At 35.8% G+C, this 15,929-nt stretch overlaps 2 protein-coding genes across 3 annotated transcripts in view; both read left to right on the plus strand.

Annotated features, from left to right (window-relative positions):
- The first annotated feature begins 232 nt into the window (after nucleotides 1-232).
- yju2 (YJU2 splicing factor homolog) lies at nucleotides 233-8,757 on the plus strand. The gene is made up of 8 exons (XM_056445659.1): nucleotides 233-352; nucleotides 681-781; nucleotides 2,225-2,369; nucleotides 2,472-2,606; nucleotides 3,632-3,813; nucleotides 5,740-5,884; nucleotides 6,204-6,378; nucleotides 8,162-8,757. Exons 1-8 carry the CDS (start codon nucleotides 329-331, stop codon nucleotides 8,278-8,280), a joined length of 1,026 nt encoding a protein of 341 aa, XP_056301634.1. The 5' UTR covers nucleotides 233-328; the 3' UTR covers nucleotides 8,281-8,757.
- A 2,984-nt stretch (nucleotides 8,758-11,741) lies between these two features.
- The window catches only part of shda (Src homology 2 domain containing transforming protein D, a), a 31,704-nt gene continuing 27,516 nt past the window's right edge, over nucleotides 11,742-15,929 (plus strand). Inside the window, exon 1 of one of the 2 annotated variants that reach the window (XM_056445661.1) lies at nucleotides 11,742-11,941. The gene's annotated coding sequence lies outside the window, so the exon portion shown is untranslated. Of the gene's footprint in view, nucleotides 11,942-11,977; nucleotides 12,269-15,929 lie in introns of those variants that run through there. The other variant, XM_056445662.1, reaches the window with a different exon arrangement.

Genomic DNA, 15,929 nt, shown 5'->3' on the forward strand with positions numbered 1-15,929 from the left:
ACAGGACTGCGTGGGTAATGGGGAAAATGGAAGAATCCTTTATTATTTTCATTTTTTACTTTTTTGTAACCATAAAAGTTACATGAACCCTTGAAATTGCATTTCCCGGTCCCGTAGGTGGCGGTATGCACCTAAACAAGTTGGTTGAGCTCCACAATTGGTCTCCTGTAATGCCAGCCTTCTGCCGGCGGTGGCAGCACTGCAGAGCGAGAGTGACCGATACACACCGCGGCAGTGTCGAGGAAGAAACCTCCAGATCAGTGTGCTAGCAAGCAATTGAGCGTTAATTTGTCTTCTTAGTTTACATTTTACTCAATTTAAGAGAAACATGTCGGAAAGAAAAGTTTTAAATGTAAGTTTAACCATCTTTAATTAACTACTGTTGTTGTGCAGCGATGGTGGATTTAAGAAGTACTGCTGCTAACAGCTAGCTAATGAAGTAACGTTAGCATCGCAATGTTTGGGTATATTTAATAAAAGTTAATTATAAATACGAAGTCATGTTTCTGGTGCACTTGTTGCATGTTAAATCTTGTGCACTTAAAATACAAGTTTACACTTTAAATACATCTGTTAAATGATCTCGAAAGAACCCTCGAATAAGTGTGTTTACAAAGTGCACTACTGTAGTAGTCATCTTATGCTAACGTTAACTTGACGATATCTTTGTTCTTCCTCAGAAATACTATCCTCCGGATTTTGATCCGTCTAAAATCCCCAAACTTAAACTTCCAAAAGACCGTCAGTATGTGGTCCGATTGATGGCACCATTTAATATGAGGTGAGAAGATTTATGTAAATGTATGCATATATTGAGGTAAAGTCGGTTTTATATTCGTACAGTGACAGCTTGTCACATGCTTCTTATATATTTTACCATGGTACTTTGAATAATCTGTCTGAAATCACATGCGAGTATGACTTGAAAACAACATTAGCACCGTTTACTAGTGTGCATTAATATATTGATATCTGTGTGCATGTACTCACCGGCCACTTTATTAGGTGCTGATAGCACTAGTACTGGATTGGACCACCTTTTGCCTTCAGAACTGCCTTAATCCTTCGTGGCATAGATTCAACAAGGTAATGGAAATATTCCTCCGAGATTTTGGTCCATATTGACATGATAGCATCACACAGTTGCTGCAGATTTGTCGGCTGCACATCCATGATGCGAATCTCCTGTTCCACCACATCCCAAATGTGCTCTATAGGATTGAGTTCTGGGGACTGTGCAGGCCATTTGAGTACAGTGAACTCATTGTCGTTTTCAAGAAACCAGTCTGAGATGATTCGTGCTTTATGACATGGCGCGTTATCCTCCTGGAAATAGCCATCAGAAGATGGGTACACTGTGGTCATAAAGGGATGGACATGGTCGGCAGCAATACTCAGGTTGGCTGTGGCGTTGACAAGATGCTCAGTTGGTACTAATGGGCCCAAAGTGTGCCAAGAAAATATCCCCCACACCATTACATCACCACCATCAGCCTGAACTGTTGATACAAGCCAGGATGGATCCATGCTTTCATGTTGTTGATGTCAAATTCTGACCCTACCTTCTGAATGTGGCAGGAGAAATCAAGACTCATCAGACCAGGCAACGTTTCTCCAATCTTCTGTTGTCCAATTTGGTGGGCCTGTGTGAATTGTAGCTTCAGTTTCTTGTTCTTAGCTGACAGGAGTGGCACCCGGTGTGGTCCTCTGCTCTTTATATAGAGATGGTTGTGAATGAAAATCCCAGTAGATCAACAGTTTCTGAAATACTCAGACCAGCCAATCTGGCACCAGCAACCATGCCACGTTCAAAGTCACTTCAGTCCCCTCTCTTCTCCATTCTGATGCTCCGTTTGAAGTGCAGCAGGTTGTCTTAACCATGTCTACATGCCTAAATGCATTAAATTGCTGCCATGTGATTGGCTGATTAGAACTTTACGTTAACTAGCAGTTGGATAGGTGTACCTAATAAAGTGGCCGGCGAGTGTATATTTGTGTAATGTGTATTATGAAATTATATGGCGTTTTATATTTTATTTATTTATTTTTAAGAGCTTGGGTTATAAGAGACACAACAGCAACAATTTTTTTTATCAAATATGACAATAAAATGTAACGTCATAATTTGAATTATAGGTTAAAAAAAATTATTGGGAAGTGAGGGAAATAATTAAATATGTTTTATTATTGGAAATTGTAGATAATAATTCTTGGTGATTTGCAGGTGTAAAACGTGTGGCGAGTACATTTACAAAGGCAAGAAGTTCAACGCTCGTAAGGAGACCGTTCAGAATGAGCTCTACCTGGGGCTTCCCATCTTCAGATTCTACATTAAATGCACCAGATGTTTGGCTGAGATCACATTTAAGGTACTAGACTGAGTACTGTACATCATGCTGCATCTCTGTGTAACCTGCAAACCTTACATTATTTGTGTTTGGTTCACTTCAATTGAATGATGCGTTTCACAGACAGATCCGGAAAACACAGATTACGCCATGGAGCACGGGGCAACACGTAACTTTCAGGCTGAGAAACTGATCGAGGAGGAGGAGAAGAAGATCCAGCAGGAGCGAGAGGATGAGGAACTCAATAACCCCATGAAGGTCAGAGTTTATACTAAATACATTTGCTGGTTTGTGATGTGCTATTTGCAAGTAATTTTTGTCTTTTCTGACCTTTTTGAACATCTTTTTGTGACAAAGTAGTTTTTGGTAACATTTGTGTGCTTTTGGGGATGTTTTCATCCACTCTGAGGTGATTTTGAGTCTTAATTTGGCCACAACTTTCTCTGTGTTTCAGCAAATTGAATGATTTTTGCTGACAAATCTTATTTTGACACATATTTCTGTGAAGACGCTTTGACAATTTTCAAAAATGCAACAAAACACTGGGCAAATTGACCACCCTTTCGTTATGTTGGTGGCTGTTTTTGCCCCATTGATTTCCATTTAAGGACATTTTCTTAAGTGCATGACATCATATAATCATGCATTCTTGATTGTTGCTGGTTTTCCCTGTTGGAAAGGTGTACAACTTTGTATTTTTTCTGTGGAAAACTGCCAACAATCAAGAATGTAAGATTATTTACTGTCATGGCTTTGCAATCAAAAAATGGGGCAAAAACAGCCACCAACACAGTGAAAGGGTAGTCAATTTGAACTGTACAAAGGGGTTACTACTGCCCCTACTTATTACTGGCTTATCGCCTGCCTATTATGATATTAAGTGTTTATGTGTGTATTCAGGTACAGAAATTGAATAATCAAATCTAAATAAATAACACTACATGGTCTTCAATGTATAAACAATATCTTTGTTTAAACTACATATGTTAATAATTAAATTCTTACAGTCATAGACCTTGAAAACAAAGCAAACAAGCAAATAAAGAACTTTCACTCCTATTAAAGTTCAATTTCACAGTGACTTAACAATTTGGTTCCTGGTCAACTATAATCCCACTCAAATTGCCTAAGGGATGAATAAACTAAAACTGAACTTAAACTGAAGTGTCTTTGCTGAACCAGCGATGTGACTATTGTGGATTTGAACATTGCTATATTGTTGCTGAAACGATAAATATTGTGCAGCCTAAAACTAAAGATGTTTTCTCTGAATGTTGTCACAGGTCCTGGAGAACCGCACGCGTGACTCAAAGTTGGAGATGGAGGTGCTGGAGAACCTGCAGGAGCTAAAGGAGCTGAACCAGAGGCAGGCGCAGGTGGACTTTGAGGGAATGCTGGGTCAATATAAAGAGCTGGAGCAGAGAAAGAAGCAGAGAGAGCAGGAGGAAGACGAGCAAGAGACCAAGTATGAAACAAGAGGCCTTTTCTCATTTTGCTTTATGTATGCTAAACTGTGGAATATTTGAGCTTTTAAAACTGAATATGCCAAACTATTGGTCAGTATTTTGTAAATCAAAAAAAGACTCTCAACATTTAAATGAAATTATAACTAGGATGGGAATATTATATTGCAATCTTGTTGTCACAATACTGGAATTCGAAACCAATCTGTACTGAAATTTTAAAAACATCAATTTCCCGCTGATATCATAAACTAATTTGGCATTGTGTTCATGTGCTCAACGGAAATGACTGTAATTGGACGTGAAGGTCACCAGTTCACCAAAATCACGTCTGTTGACTGAGTGTAACTCCAGATACAGGGACATTGGAGCATTTTAAAGCCGCAAAGATCAGTCGATTCATCAGTGGATCGCTCGTATGTCAGCTTATAAACAGACCAGATAATCTTCGCGGCTTTAAAATGCTCCATTGTCCCTGGTGTCCCACGGTCAATCACAGACATTTCTGCTGAGCACGTGAGCACAATGGCAAATCAGCATGTTTAAGAACGTTAGTTTTGATTTGAGAATTTTGATTATAGCCCATTCGGTTCAAAGATAAACATAAGTGAAACTTTGGACAAGTGGTGGCGCTAGAGAGTTTGAGTTAGAGAGTGTGCCTATCAGTGTGCCAAAGTTTGCACAAATACCGCTAACAGTTTATAGGGCTGCCATAGACTCTCAAAGTGGGCGAAGAAGAAAAAAAGCCGGAAGAATAATAATTAGAACTGGAACAGATATGATAGGTGCCTACTAGGCATGGGACAATAACTTTTTCAAGGTATACCGTGGTTTGGAAAAGTCAAGGTTTTAAAACCGTCAAAACTTTCTGTAATACCGTTCCTAAGGTATGTGTAAGATTTTTATTTACTTTTTTATTGTTTGTTTTCTAAGGACAAAAGTATCTCCAGCAGAAAAAATCCCCAGAGGTGTTTTAAATTGTAAAGAAATCAGTGTTTTTGAAACTAATGAAACAGCAGAAGTCAATGATTCACTTGAAATGTTTGCTGCTCCAAAATATTTTTAATGTTACTCAAAATAAAATATATTGTGTTCAAAGGGGAAAAAAAGTTTTAGTTTTATCCCCAGACATTTAAAAAGAAGATATTTTATTTTATCCAAGCTTATCATACCGTCAGACTCTTATACCGGCCCATGCCTAGTGCCTACACACCTTCGGTGCTTGGCCCCTAATAATAATATTGATATGTAGTTGCAGCATTTTGGCCAAAATGTGTACAATCTATAACATCGTTTAAAGGCAAAATGTAGATATTCCTATGCATTTTAACCTAAAACATTCTGATGTTTGAACATTGTAGTTGTGACCCAACAGATGTTTCAAGAGGACCCAAAAATGTGACTAACTCTGCTGTTTAGCTTATGGTTATCAGGGCAAGCTGAACTTGCGGGCGCCACCCTCACGCCTTTATGGACGCGCTGGCCCTGACGGGTATTTAGGCTAGTAATCTACAAAAGAATAGGGAATGGTGTAATCATGATGTTAAAATAAACAAAAAAACTCACCTTTCAAAGATCACCTACAACTTCACTGAGCAATAGTCACAGCACAATAAACAAATCCCAGCCGGGTTCGTCATGTTTTTGGGTCCCCTTGAAACATGTCCGTTGTGTTCTGTGCTATTAGCATGTGTTGTGAGAAAATGCAGGTGTTTTCTTAATGTGTTTGTGTTATGAGGATTTAAAACACATTTGTTGTCAAACTGATGAAGATCTTTTCTTAATTTGCTGGTGTTTTTTGTAATTGAGTGTGTTTTCTTAAATTGGAGTGCGTTAAGCTCTCTTGGCCAAAACAAACAAGATGATGTATTGTACAAGTGCTGTACTGTACTGTGATTTAATCTTCACTTTTGTCTTTCTGCTCTCAGAGAGATGTTGGAGAGAGCTCTGGTCAAAAGACTGAGGGACTCAGACTCTGAAGAAGAAGCAGAAAACGAAAAGGAGCGAAGCAAGAAGCATATAGCTGAGAAACCCACGGACATCCTCACCACAGACGCCAGCACTGCATCACAGGTGGAGAGAGAGAAAGAAAAAAAAGAGCGAGATTTAAAACTACTTTTTTTTTTTTATTATTATTATTATTATTTTTTTTTTTTTTTCAGCTCATTTTTATACATTATAGGGGATCTGTTATGCAAAAATCACTTTTATAAGGGGTTTAAACACTGTTGTGTGACAGCAGTGTGTGAATATAACCAGCCTCTAATGGTATAAATTTAAACATATATTTTTTATAATCACACAAATGAAAACACTCTGCAGTGTCATCATGTGGGGGAAAGCCCCGCCGTCCCCTGTTTCTCATTATTTTTGCTCTGTTATTTTTCCACAGGGCTCGTCGTCTGTAATGGTGAAGAAACAGAGCTGGGACAGAAGTGTGGGAGGTCTGGGTGTGAAGGGAGCTCTGGGGTCTCTGGTGGTGAGGAAAAAACCAGCAGATTCTGCCTGTAAACCTTCCCATGCTGCACCACCATCGGCTGCTGCTGCTGCTGCTGGCACACAAACAGGTTCAAGAGCTGTTAAAACTAGTCAGTTAATCATTTATTAAGAGCCCCAGGGACAGAATGAGTGTGTGTGGAGGGAGTAAACAGCAGTTGATAACATCATGATTATGTTAAATGATGCGTTCGTTCAAATGTGTAGAGTTGGGAATAGCAGGGTTCATACGGTGATGGAAAACCTGGAAAAGTCTTGGAATCTTCCAGGCCTGGAAAAGTTTTGGAAAAACAGAAAACCCAGAAGGTTTTGGAAAAGTCAAGAAAATTACATTTGGTCCGGACCAAGGGCTGTAAATGATACATTGTAGCACTTTCTGCCGTCTTTGGGTCGTTTTCACACCACTCTGCTGGCTTTGGTCCGAACAAGATGAAAAGAACCAAAATGCAGTCATCTGACAATCCACATCACACCAGATCTTGTTGAACATATTTCCTAAACTGCTTATCGATTGGTCAGAATTCACGTGCGGGAAAATGCCAATGTAACTCCCGCAGGTAAACAAACCGGCAGACACAAAATGTCGCCTTTTACCATGGAGCTACGACTACGCTGACTGAATGTATCCCTGCTCATAGTATATTATATAGTTTGCATACATCACTTTAGACAAACTATACATTTCGAGAATGAAGCTGAAAAACAATGTTTTAATGCATCGCACGTCACTTCAGGAGGAGGCGTGAACTAATTTTGCTAAACTGCGACATGGTCATATTACCAACGATACATTGCGGAAATAATACCAACGATCCTTCAGGTAATGTAAAAAAAAAACACTCCAGGGTTCGTTTAAACGTACTAAGACCACCTCTTGGAGGAGGTCTCGGTACCCTTTTTTGGTCCGCTTTTGATGCGCACTCGAGTACGATTGCTGCATTCACACCTGCCCAAATGAACCACACCAAGAGGGAAAACTCTAGTGCAATTCAACCGAACTAATTAAGGCAGGTGTGAAAGCATCTTTAAGCTGCTGTCACACGAGAGCTTGTGCTTGCAAAATTCTGTCATACGGTGCTGCGAAAAGGGGCGGGGTTAAACCGTATGATTAGACATTAATAAAAGTGAGCGTTTGCTCCATATTTTGTATTTCTTATTTTAAATTATCTTCTTTTGGTCTCACGCAATCATCTGATATGATTTCGCATGTAAGAATTCACCAAGCTTGAACTTTCGAATGCAGTGAAATGTGAAACTTGTCGCACATGCTTGCGTTTCTGGTCTGCCGCATTCGCATGCCTATGAATGGAAGTCTATGAAGCGAAAAGGGCAATGTGATTGAGGCTTTATAATAGAAGTAGTTTAACCTAATCTTAATAGTTTGTTAAACTAGTAATAGTATCTAAAATTAGTTTGACAAATATCTGTATATTGGAATGAATGTTAGTCATTTTTACTTTTTCTTTCTTGGCCAAAAACATGCTCTCACATTATTAGTGCTGTGTAAGCAACATCTATTTCACATAGATATAAAAATAAATTGAACCCAGAGATGGGTTGCGGCTGGAAGGGCATCCGTTGCGTAAAAACGTACTGGATAAGTTGGCGGTTCATTCCGCTGTGGCGACCCCGGATTAATAAAGGGACTAAGCCGAAAAGAAAATGATTTAAATATATAAATATATATATATATAAACAGGGGGGGCTAATAATTCTGACTTTAGCTGTATGTTCATGTTGGTAAATACATCGGAACCTGATACAGATTTATTTGAGAAACAGCCTCATTTCTTGACAGGTTTGAATTTTGTGATCTATTAACCAGAACTTTCTCAATCTTTTCTGTTCATTCAGGTGCTGTCAAACCTGAATTGTCATCATCTTCAAACACACAGCCGGTATCATGTCAGAACGGTTCATCTCTCAGCCTGTTGGGGGCGTATTCAGACAGCGACGACAGCAACTCAGACTAGCCCAGGACAAAAAGAAAACAATGCATTTCAGATGACTGGAATTAAATGCTTGTTTGCAGACCACCAAAAATGACACAAACCACTTGAAATTTCCTTAAATTCCACTCTTTAAAAGCATAATTTGAGAGTGCAGGTCAAGAGATTTTTAGTATTCAGCGATGACCTTTTTTAGCTGTGGGACATATCGTCTACGAGAAGCCATATCCATTGGCTGGCTTTCATTCAGTCTATTAGATCTGCCCCATGCCAGTGTCTCTAATGTACTCTATAATGCATTTCTAATGTATTATGCACTCTATAATGTAGTATTTTCCCCTCCATGTTAGTTCAATCAATATGAGGAAATGCATTTGAGGGTTACAGAGGGGATAAATCTAATTTAGCGTGATCATCTCTAATCCTGTGTTGTAAAAGACCTTTTTTTTTTCTCCAGCATCCAACAAATAAATTGTTAGTCATGTTTTGTTTCATAGGATACGCTTTGTTTCTTATTAATGGGGGTTTTGTCAAATAATTAGAAAAATATTTCAATAATAACCATAGAAACATTTTTAAAACCACTGTTAATGCAATAAAAATTTGAGAGATTGTTTAAAGATTATTTATTAATCTTAATTTCACATAAATAAGGGTGTAGCTCACAACGCTGTATTTTTATTCCACATTAAATGGGTTAGTTCATCCAAAAATTTTAATTACTCATTCTTTACTTATTTTAAATCTTTTTGATTATTATTATTTTAATTTTTTTTTCTTATGAACATAAAAGCAGATATTCTGAAGAATGTTGGAAACTGGTAACTATCGACTTCAATTGTATCTACTTATTCTGCTATGGAAGTGAATGGTTACAGGATTCCAACATCTTCTGTGTGTCTTTTGTGCAAAAATGATCAACAACAAAATTTGGAAGGATACGTAAATTAACAGAAATGTCAGTTTTGTGTTTTGTGTGTAAAATATCCCTTTAGCAAAGATTAATAAATGCTGTAACTTAGTCTTGTTTCAAATCTTTTTTTTTTATTTATTTTTTTTTTAAATAAGATATTTTGTAGAATGTTGGGAACCGGTAACCATTGACTTCCATAGTATTTGTTTCTTATACTCTGGATGTAAATTGTTAAAGGTTTCCAACATCTGTATATATTTTGTGCTCAAAAAAACAAAAAATAGTTTGGAAGAAGTAAAGAGTGAGTTAATCAACAGAAATTTCATTTTTTTGTGTTGAACTGTCCCTTTAACAAAGATTAATAAATACTGTAACTTTTAACTTGTTTCAAATCTTTTTTGAGTTTTTTTTTTTTTTTTTTGTTCTGTTGAACATAAAAGAAGATATTCTGAAGAATGTTGGAAACTGGTAGCCATTGACTTCAATAGCAATACTTCAATAGTTCATTTTACTATGAAAGTAAATGGTTACGGGTTTCTAACTTTTTTTGTATATTATTTGAGTTCAGAAGAACAGAAAAAATGGTTTGAAGTAAAGGGCAAGTAAATCAATACAGAATTTTCATTTTTTGTGTGTGTGTGAAACTACCCTTTTACAACAATTAATAAATGCTTTTTAAAACTTTTTATTTGTTCCAAACATTTTTTATGTTTTTTTTTTTTTTCTGTTGAACTTCAAAAGAAGATATTTTGTAGAATGTTGGAAACCAGTTGCAGCTGGAAAGGCATCCACTGCGTAAAACATATGCTGGATAAATTGGCGTTTCATTCGGCGACCCCTGATGAATAAAGGGACTAAGCCGAAAAGAAAATGAAGGAATGTTGGAAACCAGTAACCATTGACTTCGTTAGTATTTGTTTATTCTACTATGGAAGTGAATGGTTACAGGTTTCACACATTTTCTGTGTATCTTTTGTGCTTAAAAGAAAAAAAAAATGGTTCGGAACAAGTTATGACTGAATAAATTAACATACTTCCAATTTTTTGACTTTTTTTTGTTCTGTTAAACATAAGATAAGATATTCTGAAGAATGTTGAAAACTGGTAAGCATTAACTTCAATAGTATCTATTTCTTCTACTATGGAAGTCAATGGTTACAGGTTTCAAACATTTTCTATATACCTTTTGTGCTCAATAGATCACACAAAAAAATATTTGCGACAAGGATGAATAAACTGCATACTTTGTGTGTGTGAACAATCACTTCAGCAAAGATTAATAAATGCTGTAACTGACTCTTTACTTGTTCCAAATCTGTTAGATTTTTTTTTCTATTGAAGGCAGCACGGTGGTGAAGTGGTTAGCACAATCGCATCACAGCAAGAAGGTCACTGGTTCGAGCCCCAGCTGGGTCAGTTGATATTTCTGTGTGGAGTTTGCATGTTCTCACCATGTTGGTGTGGGTTTCCTCCGAGTGCTCCGGTTTCTCCCACAAGTCCAAAAACATGTGGTATAGGTGAATTGGGTAAGCTAAATCATCCGTAGTGTATGTGCAGCGCTTAATTCCGCTGTGGCGACCCCTGATTAATAAAGGGACTAAACCGAAAAGAAAATTCATGTTCTTTTGAACATAAATGAAGATATTCTGAAGAATGTTAGAAACCGGTAACCATTGACTTCAATAGTATTTGTTTATTCTACTGTGGAAAGCAATGCTTACAGATTTTAAACATTTTCTGTGTATCTTTTGTGCTCAAAAGAACATAAAAATCTGGTTCGGAGCAAGTAAACGGTGAGTAAATTAATACAGAATTTTCATTGTGTGTGTGTGTGAGTGTGTGAAATATTCCTTTAACTAGGATTAATAAATGCTGTAACTGGCTCTTTACTTGAACCAAATCCTTTTTTTGTTGTTGAGTTTTTTCTTCTGTTGAACAGAAGATATTCTGAAGAATGTTGAAAACCGGTAACCGTTGACTTCAATAGTGTTTGTTTATTTTTACTATGGAAGTCAATGGTTACAGATTTTCAACATTCTCTGTATGTCATCTGAGCAAAAATGGTTTGAAACAAGTCAATTTTTGAGTGAATGATCACTTTTAACAAAGATTTATAATGTCAATAACAACTGCAATGCACATTAGCAAACAAAACTAACTGTTAGCAATAGTTTATCACATAATTTGTGAACTGTTAACTTCACAGGCATCATTTAAACCCCCTAATTGCACGGTTTTCAATGCAACAGCCAATGTTTGGACAAGCCATTGTTTACCATCCCTCATATTGATCCCCCAAAGTGCCTGTGACCTTCTAACCTTACAGTCTGACCTCTGTGTGCTGATGGAAAAGGTGTTAATGAGGGTTGACGTGACAGATGGGGCATGCATCGAACTGGATCTTATCTATGAGTCTGTTTAGTTAAGCAGAAACCCCATGCGCTTATGCATTTTTATTCCGCATAATCTCGTTTTAATCTAAAAAGCATGCACTTTAATGATAGCACTTCATACTGTTTGTTGCAGGCACACACTTTTCAGAATGCGTGCCAATGCACGAGCCTCTGTGTGAAATGAAATGCCTCAGCAAGAACAAAGACAATGCAACTCTCCAGTGGGCTTCAACCAAACAAGTCGAGCTTATGTGCTGCTGCTGCAACAACCACCACCAATGCAACTCATCATCCATCCATATGCACGCGCTCTTCACTTTTTTGGGATTTTCCTCACAACTGCTTTGTTTTATCACTTCCATTCGTCCTTTATTAAAAGGTAAGTGTTATGCTAATGCTTTAGTGTTTACTAAACTATTTTAATAAGTTAAAACTGTCGTATTACATGAGCGTTTTAAACACGCTCGTATGTGAGTATTCATCTGTGTCGCGCGCTTGCACTGTTAACGTTAGCCAGACAGCAAGCCGGCTAACAAAATGCTGCCTAAAATTGATGTTTTTAACATTAATGATTTGTATATATGTGCAGCATTTCACTCATATTTACAACCTACAGTGGTATTAGTGAGTATGATCATATTCGCCGACGAAGAAAGTGGTTAACGTTATAATGGCGGAGTTTGGAGATGTTAGCCAGCATGCTAACGTAAGTTTCCATATAAAATTGCTTCGTTTTTGGTCGTAAAAACCATATAAGTGTTTCTGTTATGTGCTGATTTATGTGGCAAGAGTAAGAAAGTGGGTGTGTGCAGTTGATGCATGTACTTGTTTTGACAGGATTCTTTGGCAAGATTGTGCTGTGTGAGGGTTTTTGTGTCTGAAACTTTCTATTTGAGTAATATTGATTCGTATTTATGACAAACGTGGCGTCATGATTAAATTATCATCTAATTACGTTACAAACGTATGTTTGACTAGATTTATATGTTTATACAGTTCACTATAAATTAAAATTATGCAAGTGTTTAATGTTATTCAAGCCGGTTTTGTCCTAATTCCTTATTGTTTTCTTTCTCTCAGGGAATATAAAGCAGTTGTTAGGCAGAAAGTGAGGGAGATGGTAATCCCAATCATACTTTCTTTCATTATATCGTTTATTTTTTATATTAAATGTAAGTAAAATAACCACTTTTTAAAGTTTAATTGTGGTATTAAGCATTATAAACGTAGCCCATTTTTGTTGTACGTTTGCTTTACGGTAACTCATTGTATTTTTACTGTTTTGGGAGATTTATTCGAGAAACAAACTTAACTTTAACCCTTATGTACTGTTGGGAATGTTTTCATCCACTCTAGGGTGATTTTGAGTCTTAATTTGGCCATAACTACTCCTGTTTCAGCTAGCAGAATGATTTTTGGTGACATCTTATTTTGACACATTTTGAGAAAATGTTTTGAATAAAAAAAAAAAAAAACCTCAACGATACACTCAAATGTACTACGTTTTTGTTATGTTCAGGATGAAAACATCCACTGCATTAAACTGCTGTAAAAATGCGTCAGATTAGTTTTTTTTTTCTTTAAATTTCTTTGCATATATCTGTTAATCAACCTCAACTTTTTAATTGGCAAATTCATAAATGATGTCACTGATTTGGTGAAAAATATGCACAAAATGATGTAATATAAATATAAAAAGTAATTGTAGACTGGATTTTTTTTCACCTTTTATTAAAATCTTGGACATTGCGTTTGATGCATTGTTTTTGATTAATTTACTTTTTTTTCTCTCCCTGATTTACTGTTGGTGTCTGTTTTTGCCCCATTGACTTCCATTATAACCACGTTTGTTTGATAAAAAAAAAAAAAAAACATGACACCATATAATAAAGAAAGAGTTAGTTCTTATAAATATCTAGGTATTTGGGTTGATGAGATATTAGCCTTTGATATATACACATTGACAAGTTATTGAAAAAGCTTAGGCCAAAATTAGGTTTCTTATACCAGTCAAAAAATTGTGTACCTTTTAAGGCCCGTAAAAAATTAGTAGTGTAAATTTTTGTCTATAATTGATTATGGTGATCATCGATATATGCATGCAACTGTTACTACTTAGAAAACTATTCTGTTTATCATGCAGCAGTATGCTTTGTCACCTACAGGCGCAGACTCACGGATGCATCACTGTATTTTGTACTATTCCTTAGATTGGTTATCTTTATATCAAAGGAGACAATTACGTTTGTACTTATTTACTTTAAAGGCTCTCTATACCATCCTCTCTTTCTAATTTGATAACATTTCACATAAAAAACTAACACACTAGATCTGGTTTCTCTATTCGTTTAACAGTTCCAAGGGTGTTTTCAGAACTGTTAGAACGTGCTTTTTCTTTTTATGCTCCAAGGGCTTGGGATGATCTGCAAAATCAGCTTAATCTTGACACACTTCTGACTCTGAGTACTTTAAAACATCTTCTGTCTTAAAGGATACTTGTAATTGTTTTTTATGCTCTGATCTTTTTACGAATGGTTATTTTGTAATTTTGTAGTATTGTTTTTCGTGATTTTATGTGAAACTTTATGTGCTGTCTGCTGTCTTGACCAGGTCTTCCTGGAAGAAGAGACAGGACTGTCTCAATGTGATCTCCTGGCTAAATAAAGGAAAAAAAAATAATCATGCATTTTTGATTGTTGGTGGTTTTCCCTGTTGGGAAGAAGTCAAATTTGTTAATTTTACTGTTGATCATCAGTTTGCACCATTAACCCTTTAGATAGGTGTGTGCGAAAAAAAAGAAAAGAAAAAAAAAGCTTAGTTTCTATATTTTAAGTGCAGTATAACAGCAAATTAAAGTGTGTGTGTGTCTGTGAGAGTGACCTTTACCTTGATATGTCTAAGAAAATCAAAATATGCATCTCAGCTCTCAGAACTACATGAAGTAAATAAAAACAAAGACTGTGTATTTATGCACCATCAAATGTGGTTATAATGGAAGTCAATGGAGCAAAAACGGCCACCAACAGTAAATTAGGAATAAAAATCTAACAATGCATCAAAGCATTGTTGTTAATAATCGTTCACATGTCCAAGACTTTGATAAATGGGAAAACAAATCCAGTTATATTGAAAATATGTCATTTTGTGTGTGTTTTTTTCACCAAATCAGTGACATTATATGTGAATTTGGCAATTAAAGAGTTAAAATCGTGTGAATTTTTAATTTTTTTTTAATTTATTTATTTATTTTTTTAATAAACAATTTATTAGTTTTGCCCTGGACTTAGGTTGATTAACAGATTTATGCAAAAAAAATTATCTATCTATCTATCTATCTATCTATCTATCTATCTATCTATCTATCTATCTATCTATCTATCTATCTATCTATCTATCTATCTATCTATCTATCTATCTATCTATCTATCTATCTATCTATCTATCTATCTATCTATCTATCTATCTATCTATCTATCTATCTATCTATCTATCCATCCATCCATCTATCCATCTATCCATGTCTGTCTGTCTCATTTTTACAGCCATTTAGTTTAGTGGATGTTTAGTAAATTTGAACAGTCCACAAGGGTTAAGTCATAGTTGATCAAAATATTACTTGAAAGGCACAACACCATTAGGTTTTATTAAATGGAAAAAGGGGCTGCCTAGTCATTCAGCTAACTAACTACTTTTGTGCTTTACGGAGGAATAAATGTTCTGGTTTGCAACGATATAAGGTTTCGTATAGGCATGGGACGATAACCGTTTTCAAGGTATACCGCAGTTTGGAAAAATCAAGGTTCTAAAATCGCCAAAATTTTCTGTAATATCTAAAGTATATTTTTATTTACTTTTTTTAGGACAACAGTATCTCCAGCAGGAAAAAATATCCCAAGATGCCGTTTTAAATTGTAAAGAAATCTGTGTTTCTGAAACAGCAGAAGTCAATAATTCATTTGAGTTATTTAACCTGACATGTTTACTGTTGCAAAATATTTTAAGTCTTTAAAAAAAAAAATTTCAAAGGGGAAAAAGTTGTTATTTTTTAACCCAGACATTTAAAAAGAACTCATTTTAGAGCAGTAATCACAATACAGTAAAACAGTGATATTTTTATCCAAGGTTATCATGCCATCAGAACTGGCGTATGCCTTTTGTGTTTAAATTGTTTCCTTTAAGGGTTAATTCACCCTGAAAATGAGAGTAAATTTATGTCCCTACATTGAAAGTCTATTCATCAAGACTCTACTGTATCAAAATGTTTGTAACAGAATAAAAGAACATTTTTATATTCATTTAAATCTTTATTTTTATAAATCAAGCTGTTTAGGAGAAAACTTAATCAAATTTTATGATGAATGCTTTTA

This window comes from Danio aesculapii, chromosome 2, assembly GCF_903798145.1.
Source record: "Danio aesculapii chromosome 2, fDanAes4.1, whole genome shotgun sequence".
Lineage (NCBI taxonomy): Eukaryota > Metazoa > Chordata > Actinopteri > Cypriniformes > Danionidae > Danio > Danio aesculapii.